At 39.1% G+C, this 15,865-nt stretch overlaps 1 protein-coding gene across 1 annotated transcript in view; it reads left to right on the top strand.

Moving 5' to 3' along the window:
* TKT (transketolase) overlaps window positions 1-11,012 on the top strand; it is a 29,236-nt gene extending 18,224 nt beyond the window's left edge. The window contains exons 7-14 of the mRNA XM_081937083.1: window positions 447-640; window positions 2,001-2,165; window positions 3,519-3,675; window positions 5,744-5,874; window positions 6,831-6,914; window positions 7,058-7,151; window positions 9,434-9,556; window positions 10,680-11,012. Of these exons, the coding sequence (XP_081793209.1) occupies window positions 447-640; window positions 2,001-2,165; window positions 3,519-3,675; window positions 5,744-5,874; window positions 6,831-6,914; window positions 7,058-7,151; window positions 9,434-9,556; window positions 10,680-10,867 (1,136 nt within the window). The 3' untranslated portion in view covers window positions 10,868-11,012. The remainder of the gene's footprint in view (window positions 1-446; window positions 641-2,000; window positions 2,166-3,518; window positions 3,676-5,743; window positions 5,875-6,830; window positions 6,915-7,057; window positions 7,152-9,433; window positions 9,557-10,679) is intronic.
* Window positions 11,013-15,865: the final 4,853 nt, after the last annotated feature.

The raw sequence follows: 15,865 nt of genomic DNA, 5'->3' as shown, positions 1-15,865 counted from the left end.
TGCCTGCCTGTTCAGTTCCTTACTCACCAAATATCTAAAACAGGGGTCTCCAAACTTGGCAACTTTAAGACTTGTGGACTTCAACTCCCAGAAGCTTTGCTGGCTGGAGAATTCTGGGAGTTGAAGTCCACAAGTCTTAAAGTTGCCAAGTTTGAAGACCTCTGATCTAAAATGTCATTCATTCTGTTAAGATTACGGATACACTGACTAAATTAATTAATATAACCCACTCATGTTCATGGAGTCAAGACTTTCAGGAAATAAAAATGATGGGCTGAGCTGCAGAAACTCATTACATAAAGAATATACTTTGAGGTATAAGAAAAATGAGAAAGTGTATTTGGGCCTGGAGAATGAAAGGTTTATCTGGCAACAAAGCAATTCAATTACAAGAATGAAGTGGCTATGGCAGAAAATGGTTCAAAATACGAATAACAATTCTACAGGGGTTGAAGATAAGGAAAACTGGCACGGCAAACCTCTTCCGAAAGACATGGCTGAGCAAATAATTGAGGAGATCTTTGGCAAAATCCAGAACAAGAAAAAGCTTTCTCCAATGCTTCCACAAGACGATGCACCAGCTGTTAATATTAAAAATGTCAAGATGCCATCTCCACCAAACTACAAGATAGGAAATAAGGTACTATGATGTTTTCAAATATTATTAATAATAAGGAGAGCAAAAAGGGCTTTCTTTTCCAATGACTGCTTGGTTTGTGGAGATAGATTATGAGATTAAATGGTTTTCATTCTGTAGTTTATAATATTGTAAAATATTCTGGAGTTGTTTCAGAAGCCAATCCCCAGGAGTTAATTTTTTTAATAGTAGCATTACCTATCCAGAACAGTGAGGGCTACTCTGATGAGACCAAGTAAGATTTTTTTTAAACAAAGATTCTTCCTTATAATTACTCTCTAGTTAAATGCCAGTCCAGAATTCAAGAGGAGGGCCATTACAAGGTAACCCAAATGGAAACTTCATAGATTTCAGAAATAATGAGTTGCATAGTATGCTTAGGATAATTAAGCGAGGTCTTCTCTGGGCAATACCTCTGTAAAAGCTTCTGAAAAATGTCCAAATCATCCATGAATAAATTTAATGACTTCATGCAAGACGTTGGCCTAAATGGCGTCCCAAATGTTAATCAAAGTGGAGATGTGTAAAGATTGGAAAAGCCGTATCCTAATAAAATTCAAATACTGGCACTAGCTTGTCAGTTTTGTATCTCAGGTGTCTTATTGTGGTTGATAAAATAATAATAATAATAATAAAACACTAACAAGGAGACTAATGTCCCAATATTCTCCTTGTTAGTGTTAAGTTGAGGGCCCCAGCGTGATGTGACCAAGAGCTGTCTTGCTCCTCACATAGGGCTCATAGACAGTCTTTGAAAACCAGCATGAAGGTGGCTGCAATCCATTCTTTGTTTGGAAATGTGCCAGCTGTCCACAAAAGGATAAAGGATAGAGAATCTCTGCAGGAGAGAGTTTACTGAATGGGTAGCTGCAACGTTGATATAAATTGGTACTTTATAATTGAGTGCGTCACCTTTCTGTATTATATCAGTGACATGGATCAGCCACTTAAGGCAGATTAGTCCTGCCTCAATTTTTTATCAGGGCTTTCATGAAATAGTGTTCTGCCTAAAAGCATAATAACATGCCTCATTGAGCCACGTATCTAATTAGAGGCATAGGAATTATTTTATGAGAAAGATATCAAAAGAATGTGAAATTTGCAAACAAAAAATGTAGATATTGCCTAGATGTGCCAGAATATATTTGGGGTCATCAAATGTTAAATATTTGAAAGGTTTGCTAATATTAGTGCCACAGAAACCTGTCGTAGACCTTTCTATTCTGTAACATTAAAAAAAATTACTGTGGTCTTCCTAAACTGCTCAGGGAATAATGATTATTTGATTTTTTTATTGCTAAAATATTTTATTTCCAAGAATTATGGAGTATTTTTAAATGGTGCATCTTGGTTCACTTCACAGTTTGCAACCCGCAAAGCTTACGGTGTGGCTCTCGCAAAACTAGGACAAGCCTGTAACCGCGTGGTTGCTTTGGATGGAGACACCAAGAATTCTACTTTCTCTGAGCTGTTCAAAAAGGAACATCCCAGCCGTTTCATTGAGTGTTACATTGCTGAACAAAACATGGTATGTTCTTGTCGTGCATACAGATTGTGACATGTGCAAAATAAATTGATTTGTTATTGCTGACCACCATCATTACTATATCCTTGTCATGATATGGGGTGGGGTGGGGGATTGTTTTTACTTTTATATTAGGTTTTAATTGTTTGTAAGCTGCCTAGAGCCATTGAAAGTGAGTGGGCAGCCATATAAATTCTTTAAAAAAATGATCCCCTTTCAGAAATATCTGGAATTGAGAGGTTCAGCATAGCAAAAAGTAATGAACTTGTTTTAAAATCCTAATAGATGGGTCACATATTTCCTAATATTACAATTCTCACATTCTCCCCATCATATCTTCTGTTTCCTTCCCATCCTTTTTTAACAGCCTATTTCCCTTCCCTCAAGCCTTGAATAATCTGTCACATTGCTGATACCGAGATTGCATGGACCTTGAGCTGGGGTTTGTTGTTTATTTCAACGAAGTCTGAACATCTTACAATCTTATGTAAAGAAGATTAAAATAGGAAAAACAGCTTTGTCTGTATACACAATAAGCATGGAGATGGGCATGAAATTTCCCTTCTGTAATGCCCAATAGTGATAAGAAAGAAATGAAACATGGAAAGAGAAAGTCATAGCTCAGCTTGCTTCTGCAAGTTACAGCTGCTGGATAGGAACAGCTAGCAACAGTCTTTGAGTAGATATTTCAATTTAATTTAATTTAATCTAAACCCCCTTTTCCTCCAGAAGCTCAAGGCAACATACAGAGAATTCTCTCCTTCATCTTTTCCTCACAGCAACAGTTCTGAGATATCAATCAGGGCAGGAACACCTCTTTTGTCGTCCAGAATAATGAAATATTTCTTTCTGTTAATTCATTGTATAGGTCACTGAATATTGTGCTAAAGATTGATGAATTTCTCAAAGCCAAAAGATTCATCATTTCCTTCTGCTCCTCTGTTGCACACCAATTTCATTGTTCAAAAGTGTTTGTAGTTAAATTGTTTCAATTACATTTACCATACTTATTTTTAAAATGTTAGGCTATCTTTAAGGGTCAGAACCATGAATATGAAATGACTCTTCTCTCTTCTTAGTTTTAATCATAAAAATGTTTAATTGATGCAGAAGGTATGGAATCTCAGGATCAAGTGCCCACTCATCCATAAAGCACCTCATCCTGTGCCTCAGCCTAACCTATCTAATGGGCTTGCTGATTTGCCATAAGAATGAAATAGCTAAGGAGAAACAGCCTGTAGACTAGTCCATGTTTGTTAAGGGAACAGCTGGACATCAATGTAACTGTTTGAAGCATTTCTTAAAAGATGTCAAAAGCCAGGATGAATTTAGTTCTTTTCCTTCCCTATTTTGCAGGTGAGCGTTTCAGTTGGCTGTGCTTCCCGTGACAGAAACATTGTCTTTGCTAGCACCTTTGCCACATTTTTCACCAGGGCTTATGATCAGATACGTATGGCAGCCATTTCTGAGAGCAACATTAATCTTTGTGGATCTCACTGTGGTGTATCCATTGGTAAGTATCATACTTCACACCACCCCTCCAAATTGTTTGTAGTCCTTCAAGGCATTGCGAGTTATTGCACATTTATATATGAATTACTTAAAAGTGAATACACTTGAGGGCATCTTGATAAACATGCCAAACCCAGTGTGGTGGAATCTGACACTGAGTTGCAGGAGGGAGGGACTCTACCCCAACTTGAGTCCTTGGTGTGCAAGAAGAAGTCCAGGAGGTTTCTTCACATGATACTATATCTAATAGTTGTGTAGAGTGTGCTTTAGTCATGGTAATTCCAAAGGCCAACTCTGCTCATCAGAAGGTTTGTGATTATAACCGTTATTGTTTTGTGGTGTGTCCCAAGTAGACTATGCATTTTGTAGAATCTGTTTCTACAGAATATCTACATCAACCTCTGTGAGAGACTCTGGCTTTTACATTAGCCATCCAGAGTAACCATCTGCATGCTTGGCTCTTTCTTTCTTTCTTTCTTTCTTTCTTTCTTTCTTTCTTTCTTTCTTTCTTTCTTTCTTTCTTTCTTTCTTTTCCTTCCTTCCTTCCTTCCTTCCTTCCTTCCTTCCTTCCTTTCTTTCTTTCTTTCTTTCTTTCTTTCTTTCTTTCTTTCTTTCTTTCTTTCTTTCTTTCTTTCTTCTCCCCCCCTTTAATGTAGGGACAATGCCCCCAAAGTAGCAGCACATTGAGTGCTTCAGCTCCTTCTGCTGCATCTTAAGATTATATATGTATCTGAAGGGCTTCTACTCTTTGGAAGAAAGACTTACAGAATTGGTGCCTTGCTTAACACTTTGACTGAAGTCCCCCTTTTAAATGACATCTTTTAGACCTGCTTCCCCATAAGCCATCCATGCATGAATTATGAACAGTATGTTGGAGTTTGTAATCGTACTGAAAAATCTTCCAGCTAAGGCTGGTACTATTGCTTAGTTTCTGACAGTTTTACCATTATTTTAATGTGTGGGAAAGATTAACTGTATCCAACAAATATGAAACAGCAAAGTGAGATTTTAAAAACACCATTTCCTTTTATGTTGTTTAGATAATATCATTTTCTTATAACTGACAAAGTCGGTCAACCAACCAGTTTCAGCCTCATCTCCAAATAATTTTGAATAGCACAGATCCTCCTTAGCTTATGCAAAGTATTGAGTTCTGTAATGGTTTCAACATTATCAATTAGTTATATTTTTCTGCATAGAAAACCATATTTACTTCAAAAATATAATCTCAAACTTCAAAGCTAAGAAAAACCTCTGTCTGCCATTTTTAATCGCTGCAGATGGAGCAGAATTGTGTTTTCTGCAATAGACGGCAATGACTTTCCATTCAGTGAACCATTCATTTTTCATATCAATTTTTACTGAATATAGAAAGTGGCACTTGCTTGTTTTAAACCCCTATGGCACCTTCAAGAAGCAAGTAATGTTACTCAGTAGTTTAATCAAGCGGAAACTGGAAAAATACATTGCCAAGATTTATTCTTAATTTCTTCAACAGCAACCAAATCATAGAGTAACTTTTGAAAACGGTCTTCCTGGAGGAAGTTGGCATATGAAGAGACTGTGTCATCTCTTGCTATGTATATAACAGTACATTCCTGTTGATTTTAATTTTTGAGAGCCAGTTCTGACTAAAATATAGGATATGTCAATTTTGCTTTGATTTTTTATGTTCCCTTTAAATGATCTCAGTGGGATGCTATGATACATTTCTATGATACATTTCTAAATTCTTCATTCCAATTACGTTTATTTTATTCTGTGCTTGTGTGCATGATGTTTGCGCAGACACTACTTATTTCCTTTTTTTTCCACCACTGTGCTTGCTTTATTACTGCTACCTTATCTTTCATTTTTCTTTTTAACCCAGGTTTTCTTTCAATTTAGTTTACCTCTATCTTCTTTCTTTGCTATTTAGAGGGGTCCAAGTTTAAGGACAAGATGGAAGGTGGTCCGTGAGTGTGTTATATTTATTTTAGATAATTTCTGTTTGTTTGTTTTAAGACGTACACAGAAATGGTGTTTGTTCAATTTTATGGTTACATCTTCTTCGGACTTTCTCTTTCTAGGTGAAGATGGGCCTTCACAGATGGGACTGGAGGATCTATCCCTGTTCCGAGCCATTCCTAATTCAACTGTATTTTATCCTAGTGATGCTGTGGCCACTGAAAAGGCAGTAGAATTGGCTGCCAATAGAAAGGTCAGGAACTCATACTTCCTTTTCTTTTAAGGAAGGTGTGAGCAACCTTTTGTTAAATCTCACTCCCAGCCAGCATTGCCAAAACGGGGGATGCTGGGACTTGTAGTCAGCAACTTTTGGAGGGCCCCGGTTTCCCTACCCTTTCCAAAACCTTCCTCAAAATTCTTTTAGCAGTATAGAAAAGGTATTGAGTTTACATTCTAATTGGATTGAGAAGATAGCTAACTCTTGCAGAATATCAGCTGAACATCTTGAAAGCTAAAAGAGTCCAGCCTTTTAGGTGCTAATTACTGGGAATCAATCAAACTTTAATAGGGAAACATTTGCTACTATTGTTTTCATTTCCAGGAAACCACCCTATTCACAAATTTGAGCCTGTGTACACTAACCACAGAGTAGATCTAATAACAATTTATGCAGTTTCTCTGTATTAGTTTAACTTGATATTTCCTCCTCCTCCTCTTTATAATGCATCCTTTGTTCCTTTGGAAGCAATCCATTTCCTCTTCTTGATTCGTTGTAATTAGTCTGGAAGTTTTCTGTTAAACAGAGAAATTACTTTATGATATGTCATAGCACAAGAAAACTTTAAAATGTATCCAAAAATTTGGGTGGTTCCACGTTTTGGCATGAAGAGCAACTGATCAATCGAAAAAGTCCTACTTATTTTAGTATGTAAAAAGAGAAGTTGGTGAAGGGATGGAGGAAGTAGGCAAAAAGCTTATCCTATCCAATCTCAATTGTGGCCATAAATTGAGGACTACCTGTACATGAGTCTTTTCTGAAAGTGAATTTTCCTATGGATTGAGATAGGAGTATTACAACTAAGAAGTTGACTTAATGAAAAATCATGATTGTATCCCCATTTTTAATTAGCTTGTATTTTTAATTTTGAGGTTTAAATTCGTAGCTTGCAATTGTCTTTAAAGTCCACACTGTGTTCCTTTTAAAAACAGGGCATATGTTTCATAAGAACTAGTCGCCCAGAAAATGCTGTAATTTATGACAGTGGGGAAGACTTTCAAGTTGGACATGCCAAGGTGAGTGATTTCAAAAGTCACCAAAATAAGTGAATGATATGAATGTCATTATTGTGTCTTTCATTGCAGCACTAACAATCTTTGCAACAAATTACCTAAACATACAAGATATCTGATTTCAGTTTAAATGTTGTTCTTGCCAGGTGGTGTTCAAGAGTAAGGAAGACAAGGTTACTGTCATTGGGGCAGGAGTGACTCTGCATGAAGCAATAGCTGCAGCCGAACAGCTTAAAAAAGGTGATTATAGAGAACTATCTTGGAAAATTTTGAATTATCAGGCATCATATTAAAAAAGCTAATAAGAGTTGAAATTTTAAAAAGGGCAAGAGACAATGGATAGACATATAATACTTTTTAATATCGTGGTTATTCTAATAAGTGTTAGAAAAAAGTAGAAAGTACAGACAGACAGACAGACAGACAGACAGACAGACAGACAGATAGATAGATCTATCAACAATGAAGAGTTATAAAATATGACTGCTATATGGACTGCAATGCAAGAGGATAGCAAGGAGTTAAACTTTTTATGACTTTGCTCCTATCTAGTTGTTATCCTGAATTTTTGCAGCCAGATATGATTGTCAACGTTTCAAATGTCATCCAAAATTAAATCAGAGTCCAAGGCAGAACTTTCCTCAAACTTCTAATTTATTAAGAGAGACATGTTGGCACATCTGTGGAAAACCCGAATCTGAAAGCTTCCTGGGTTTTCCACCCAGTTTAAAGTTCATGATCTTGCCCCCACACCCACAAGTCTATTACATGGTCCAATCTTCCACTGCCACGTTGGCATTTCCACCCATTTAGTTCCGGTCAGGTGCAGAAGTGCAGAGACAAAGAATGACCTTGGGCTTCTAGAAAGGAATGTTTTATTTTGACAACAACACATTCTACTCCTTACTATTCCCTCTCCCAATTACCCCACTAATGAAACAGCATAGTAAAATAAGAGAGAGTGTGGCAGGCCAAAGATCCTAAAAGGAATATGACTGCAGGCCTGACAATGATATCTCTAAAGCAAAAAGGGAAACAGGAAGTTGTCCTAGTATGGATGCAGTTATTAGTGTTTGTCTTGGAATCTGGATAACAACATCAGATCCAGGTTCCTCCTTATATCTATTTATAGACCTTGTGTAGCATTGAAAGTCTCCAAGTCTTAACTATTAATAGCAGATTGGATTTGTGCAATGTCATTCTTTCTCTTCTATTTATGAAAGTTTGTTTTACAGCATACTATGATTTAACTAATATTATATATTTCCGTTTAACATCAATCTGTAAATCGTAAAAAAAATGTTTCAGATTTAGGCTATCGTGCTTAGCATGGTGGCAAACTGTATTAATGCTTCATGTACCACTTCATTTGTGACTAAAAACATGAAAAAGTATACAAGTATACAAACTGTAAAAACACACGATCTGTAGTCACAGTTAGATCAGAATAGTTGAACCTAAATGATGTCATACTGGGAAGTTTGAACGAGTCAGTCCTCATTATTCCATTTATATTTAAGGACAATACTCTCAATCTTCACCAGTAAAAAAAAAATTGAAACATGTACCAGGTACCATTATACCCAGTGGTGGGATTCACTTACCTTCCCTATTGGTTCGCAAATGTGAACGTGCGCGTTATCTTCGCTCGCATGCGTCTCATCTGCACGTGCGCAGCACCTTCTGTGCATGTACAGTGCTCGCGCATTATGTCAGGGCAGGTGGGCGGAGCTTCCCACAGCCGCTGCTACCAGTTCATCCGAAAAGGAGAGAACTGGCTAAATACCACTTCTGATTATACCTTTCTTGCAGACAGCTTGTTTAAGAGCAGGGTATTGGGCTCATAGTAGAAAAAGTGCAAAAATGTAAACATTTTAACATTTGCCAACATTGAAAAATCTATGTCACTATCCAAATTAAATGAGTTTGCAAACTACAGTCTTAGGAAAGCAAAAAAAGTTTTAAAAACCAAGTCCATACAGGAATCCATAATACATGACACTAATGAAGTTGGTGTGTTGTCATCTGCCATATGCTATGTGGAAAAGCTTTGTTTTTACTACCTGTGGAAGATCATTAGGATTGGTACCGATCTGACTTAAGGAAGAAGCTGTTCTATAAGATGGAGGCTCCAATAGAAAACTGCTACTCCCTTGTCAAGCACAGTGTTTGAAATGGCCGATTGAATTGGGACTTTCTCATCTCTGATTTTAAATGTCATATAATCCCTGGACAAAGTGGTAACATGAAAGTTGGAGAGATGTGAGAATTGGGAGATGCGAATAATCCTGTTTCCAAAGGTTGAAGAAACACAGATCTGATTTTTATATTTGAAAGATAATAGAAATATAAATACATTTTAGATTATGTTGGGTATTAAGTACTTCCCTCAGATCTCATAATGAATGTGCTAAATACATTTGTGGTTGAATGTTTGCATTTTGGGGGAAAAAAATTAAGTTTCCTGATTTGCAGTCTGTGAGGCATATACACTACATGACTATTTTATTCCTCGTTTACAGAAAAAATTTTCATCAGAGTGATTGACCCATTCACTATAAAACCTCTGGATTCAGAAACTATACTTAAAAATGCAAGAGAAACAAAAGGCAGAATTATCACAGTGGAGGACCATTACCCTGAAGGTATATTAAAAATATTTTTTAAAAAATATTAATAAATATTAATCTTTAAAAAGGAGCATCTTCACTAGTTGAATGCATTGTATAATGAATGACCAGTTCTTCTTCTACTACTCTGCATCAAGGCTGCCTAAGACAGAAGGTGCTCTTTTTCCTCAAAGGAAAGACCGCCGAATATAGGTAGTTCTCGACTTACGGCGATAGTTGAACCGAAAACCTCTGCTGCTAACTGAAACATTTATAAAGTGGGGTTTGCCCCATTTTACGACCTTTCTTGCCACAGTTGTTAAGCAAATCACCCGCAGTTGTTAAGTTAGTAACAAGGTTGTTAAGTAAAAGTGGCTTCCCCATTGAACTTTGTTTGTTGGAAAGTCGCAAAAAGTGGATCACGTGACCCTAATCACTGCAACCGTCATAAATGTGAGTCAGTTGCCAAGTGTTTGAATTTTGATCTAGCGATCAGGCTGCAACACTTACAAATGTGAAAACTGGTCACAAGTCACTTTTTTTTTCAGGGCCATTGTAACTTTGTACACTAAACGAACTGTTGTAAGTCGAGGAATACCTATAGTTGTCCGCATGAATGGCTCTTGCTTCAAGCTTAGTTCCACTGACCAACCGTTCTCTTGAGAGTCAAACAATCCTCTTATTTTAAAAAACTTTTAAAGGAAAGGCCTCTTAGGAAAGCAACAATTTTCAATAACTATTTATTTGCTTGGACTTTGCGAGTCCCTTGGACTGCAAGGTGATCAAACCGGTCAGTCCTAGAGAAGATCAACCCTGAGTGCTCTTTAGAAGGCCAGATCTTCTGAAGATGAAACTCAAATTCATTGGCCACCTAATGAGAAGGAAGGACTCACTGGAGAAGAGCCTCATGCTGGGAAAGATTGAGAGCAAAAGAAGTAGTGGACGACAGAGAATGGTGTGGATGGATGGAGTCACTGAAGCAGTAGACATGAGCTTAAATGGGCTCTGGGGGATGGTAGAGGACAGGAAGGCCTGGAGGAACGTCATCCATGGGGTTGCAATGGGTCGGACACGACTTCGCAACTAACAACAAAAAAATTATTTGCTCACTAAATGTATGTGCTTCACTTACCGTCTTCTCTACATCTTACTTCTTTAGGTGGCATTGGAGAAGCTGTATCTGCTGCTCTGATTGGCGAACCAGGGATTGTGGTCCGTCGCTTGGCTGTCTCTCACGTGCCAAGAAGCGGGAAGCCGAATGAGCTGCTCAAGATGTTTGGCATCGATAAGGACGCCATCATTCAGGCAGTGAAGGCAATGGTCTCCAAATCAAGGAATGCTGAGTAATTTCAAACTGTAACACGCTGCTTTTATCATGATTGGATCTTTATTGGGCAGATTTTTTTTTTATAGAGAGCACTGTAACATTTGAGTACATGTTGAAAACTGTATGCAAACAGTTCTAATAAAAGTAAACGTTTCCGGGGAAAAAGCTGTCTGATTGTCTCATCAAAAAAATACTTTGTATTAAAGGTAAAGGTTACCCTCACACATATGTGCTAGTCGTTCCCAACTCTAGGAGGTGGAGTTCATCTCCGTTTCAAAGCCAAAGAGCCAGCTCTGTCCAAAGATGTCTCCATGGTCTTCGGCATGACTAAACGCCGAAGGCACACAAAACACTGTTACCTTCCCACCAAAGGTGGTTCCTATTTTTCTACTTGCATTTTTACCTGCTTTCGAATTGCTAGGTTGGCAGAAGCTGGGACAAGTAACGGGAGCTCACTCCGTTACCCGGCACTAGGGATTCGAACTGGCGACCTTTCTGATCGACAGGCTCGGCTTCTTAGCCACTGAGCCACCACTTCCCACTTTGTATTAGAAAGCTGGAATTGTTTGGAAACCTGCATGTCTAGCATAAAATGTGAAACATGGTCTTCTATCTTCATCCTCCTGGAACACGGGTGTCCAGCTCACAGCATCACGTTGCTGTCCTGTGACATTTTGTGACATTTCCCCCCTTCACAGAGCTGGCCTGTGGGCATGGCCTGTGCATGACACACCCGGCCCCAGGCCACCAGTTTGACACCTCTGTCCTAGAATATCAAATTGTCACACTTTAATGGTATTGTCCAATACACTGAAATGCTTTATAAATCTCCTCACATTCAAAGATGATGGTGATCCTTGGCAACTCAATGAGTTTCCTAAAAAGAACTAAAAAGATGATTTTTCTGGCTGGTCACTGTTTCTAAACTATTGCTCTTTCCAGCCTTATGGTGAAGATGGGCTGTTCCCCCCCCATCTATCCATATGATTTACTTCTTGCAATTGGTTGCAGGTTCATCTCTTGGTCTTGCCTGCACGACAGCAGGATTGTCTAAATTGTGAACATGTGGAGGCTGTTCCTGGCTGACTCATTAATCAGTTCAAATAAGCAGAAGCCATAGACCAGGAGCCATAGAGTTCAGCTTTGCAATCTATTATTAGCCTATCCAGCAGCCACTGAGGTGTAGAACAAGGACTCCCGAGAGAATGGAAGATAAAACAAAAGTTTGCAATTATTATTTTTATGGCATTTCAGTGTTCTTTGAGAAGTTCAGAGAACCTTGAATCCCCCCCCCCCTCCCCGCATGGTCTTTTTTTCAGAGCCTGGTATTTTTAGGTTCAAGCATGATTCTACCTGTACTTATGTACGATAGTCCTTGGCTTGTACGATGTCATTTGTCTAGCTACCATTCAAAGTTACAAGGGAAATGAAAAAAGTGACTTACAATCAGACCTTGCAGATCATTACAACATCTCCATTATCGTGATCAAAATTTGGCCCTTGACAATTGATACGTATTTACTATGGTTGCAGTGTTCTGGGGTCGTCTTTCTGGACAGCAAAGTCAATGGGGGAAGCTGGGTTCACTTAACAGCCACATGATTCATTTAACAACCAGGGATTCACATAACAACCATGCAAAAATGTCATAAAATGGGGCACAACTTAACTGCCTCGCTAAGCAATGGAAATTCTAATCATAATTATGACCCAATTGTTATAATTCGAGGATTAGCTATATGAGCAGCTGAAGGGCCTCTTAAGTTTGTATTTTATTGCCCCAACTAATGTTAACAAGTATTCACATGTGACTATAATGAATCACAATGCGGTTTGATAAGCTGCAGGATTTTGTTGCTTATATCTAGGACCACTTCCCCTCCCCCCATACAGAAAATGAAAGTAAGTAACATGGCATAGCACTCCATCTTCAGATACAAATCAAAGCTCACGCTCTGAATTATCTATTATCAAACAATTATCAAAATTATCAATACTTATTAAATGATAAGTATAAGAGATTGTGCTTTTGCCACTATGCCCAGTGTAGAAATCCCACCCTCGCCTGCCGCTATAGTTGATTCAACAGCTAAGGTCCATCAAAAGATCCCTTGGGAGACAACTGTTTGGGTTCTGGAGGGGCATAAAAAACATCACATTCATAGAAGTCTAGCAATGGGGAATGGCCACTAGTGGCTACAAGTGGCTGGCTGGATTTCTGGAAGGCAGTGATATGAGACACTAGGTCCGTGATGGTGAACCTATGGCACGCATGATGCAGGTGGCACACAGAGCCGTTTCTGAGGGCACGTGAGGCGTTGCCTTGTCAGCTCCAGTGCACATGCGCGTGCTAGCCAGCTGATTTTCGGCCTTGATTTTTGGCTGTTTTTCGCCTTTCCCTAAAGTCTCCGGAGATCGAAAAACTGCCCAACGCACAAACTGGAAGTTTGGGAACGGACTTTTTGTTTGCGTATTGGACTGTTTTTCACCCTCTGGAGGTCTCGGGGAAGCCTCTTGAAGCCTCCGGAGAGAGAGAAATGGATCAACACGCCAACCAGGGAAGCCTCCTGAAGCCTGGGTAGGGCGAAAAACAACCTAATGGGGCCCACTGGAAGTTCGGGAACAAATTTATGGGTTGCCTGTTGCACCATTTTTCTCCGTCCAGAGGCTTCAGGAAGCTTCCCTGAACTCTTTGGAGTGCAAAAAACAGCCCAACACGCCTCCCGAAAGTCCGGAGGCTTCAGTGAGGCCTGTGCGCATGCGCCGGGGGGGGGTCTGCATGCACGCAAGGGGGGTGGGCATTGCATTATGGGTGTGGGTGTGTGTGACCCCCCCCTCACTCCCCCCTTTTTGGCATGCTTCGACAAAAAGGTTAGCCATCACTGCACTAGGTCATGATGGAAGGAATCTGCAGAACAGAAGATTCCAAAATCTGTATTGCAGCTGGTTTCATCAGGAATTTGGTTGAGTGAGTGGACCATAAAAGAACTGCAGGGGAAATAGGTGGTGTAGGCCTAAACCCTTATGAAACAACTTGGGTAGGGAATCACACTACCATATTTAATCAATAAATTTGCTGATTCACCAGGGACTTCTCACAGAACTTGCAACCCTGGGCATCATCCATCCACCACCACTGAATTTGTCGACCTATGCTTCAGCAGCCTCGAGCAGCATTGCCAATGGTCAATAAAGCAGAAAAGTTTCATATAGCAACATCGGGAAATCCACAGTACCCCCGTTGCTGCCTTAAGTAAATGTAGGGCAGACAGGAAAAAAAACGAATAGTGAGGACGTAAGAGTGTTGAATTCAATTCTACAAATACAGGAATTCAAAAGACACAATTAAATAATTAAATAAATTTGCTATGATAGATTTCAATCCTTCAGAAATCAATGGCTATTGAAATGCAAATGACAAAGAGCTAATATCATTCCAGCAAAAACAAACTTCATTGATTTGCCTGCGTTGCTGCTTAGAATTTCAAAATTAAAAGTAGAGATTTATTTTTCACGCATCACACTACAGTACCAAAGTTTATTCTTGAATAAATCTCATTCAGCTAGTTTGACGTATCACAATGAGCCATGACATCATAATCCATAATGAATGGCTTCACAGACATTAAGCCCAATTTTACTTATCTCAAACTGTTTTGTGTTTGTGTTTTAGAATATTTGAACCAAAGCAAGGGACAATTTCTTTTGTCACAATGATTGTACTAGTGAAGTGGAGGAATGTGGGAGCTACAATACACTTCCTCCTTAGAATGAGTAAACAGAAAAGTATTGATTTATATATAGTTAGTATATGTATTTTACTCATATTCTGGCCATTTGTAGAGCCTCGGTTGCAGGACTGTGCAAGGCCATGTCACAAAGCATATTAGTGTACCCAAAACACCCTTTCTTAAGGCATTAAAGGAGCCATTTCCTCTGCAGAGCTTGTCCAACTGCTTCAAGAGTTTTCCACCAGACAACAAAAGCCAACATGGATTTGTCAAAAACAGATCATGCCAGACTAATCTTATTGCATTCTTTGATAATGTGACAAAATTAGTGGACCAGAGGAATGCCGTTGATATAGTTTACTTGGACTTCAGTAAGGCTTTTGATAAGGTAGACCATAACCTACTACTAGATAAAGTAGAAGAATGTGGGTTAGACAGCATCACCACCAGATGGATTGGTAACTGGCTGACCAACCGCACTCAACGTGTAGTTCTCAATGGAACTGCATCTACATGGAGGGAAGTATGCAGTGGAGTACCCCAAGGCTCTGTTTTAGGCCCAGTACTCTTCAACATCTTCATCAATGATTTGGATGAGGGAATAAATGGGGAACTCATCAAATTTGCAGATGATACCAAGCTGGCAGGAATAGCCAACACTCCAGAAGATAGGCTTAAGATACAGAAGGATCTTGACAAACTTGAACATTGGGCACTATCTAATAAAATGAAATTCAATGGTGAAAAGAGTAAGGTTCTACATTTAGGCAACAAAAACGGAATGCACAGGTACAGTATAGGTGATACCTTACTCAGTAGTAGTAACTGTGAAAGGGATCTTGGAGTCCTAGTGGACAACCATTTAAATATGAGCCAGCAGTGTGCAGCAGCTGCCAAAAAAGCCAACACAGTTCTAGGCTGCATCAACAGAGGGATAGAAACAAGATCACGTGAAGTGTTAATACCACTTTATAATGCCTTGGTAAGGCCACACTTGGAATACTGCATTCAGTTCTGGTCGCCACGATGTAAAAAAGATGTGGAGACTCTAGAAAGAGTGCAGAGAAGAGCAACAAAGATGATTAGGGGACTGGAGACTAAAACATATGAAGAACGGTTGCAGGAACTGGGTATGTTTAGCTTAAGAGAAAGAAGGACTAGGGGAGACATGATAGCATTATTCCAATATCTCAGAGGTTGCCACAAAGAAGAGGGAGTCAAACTATTCTCCAAAGCACCTGAGGGTAGAACAAGAAGCAATGGGTGGAAACTAATCAAGGAGAGAAG

The sequence above is a fragment of the Natrix helvetica genome, assembly GCF_964273705.1.
Source record: "Natrix helvetica genome assembly, chromosome: 1".
Taxonomy (NCBI): Eukaryota; Metazoa; Chordata; class Lepidosauria; order Squamata; family Natricidae; genus Natrix; species Natrix helvetica.
The sequence above is the reverse complement of the archived record's forward strand: the minus strand, read 5'-3'. Positions and strand labels throughout refer to the sequence as shown.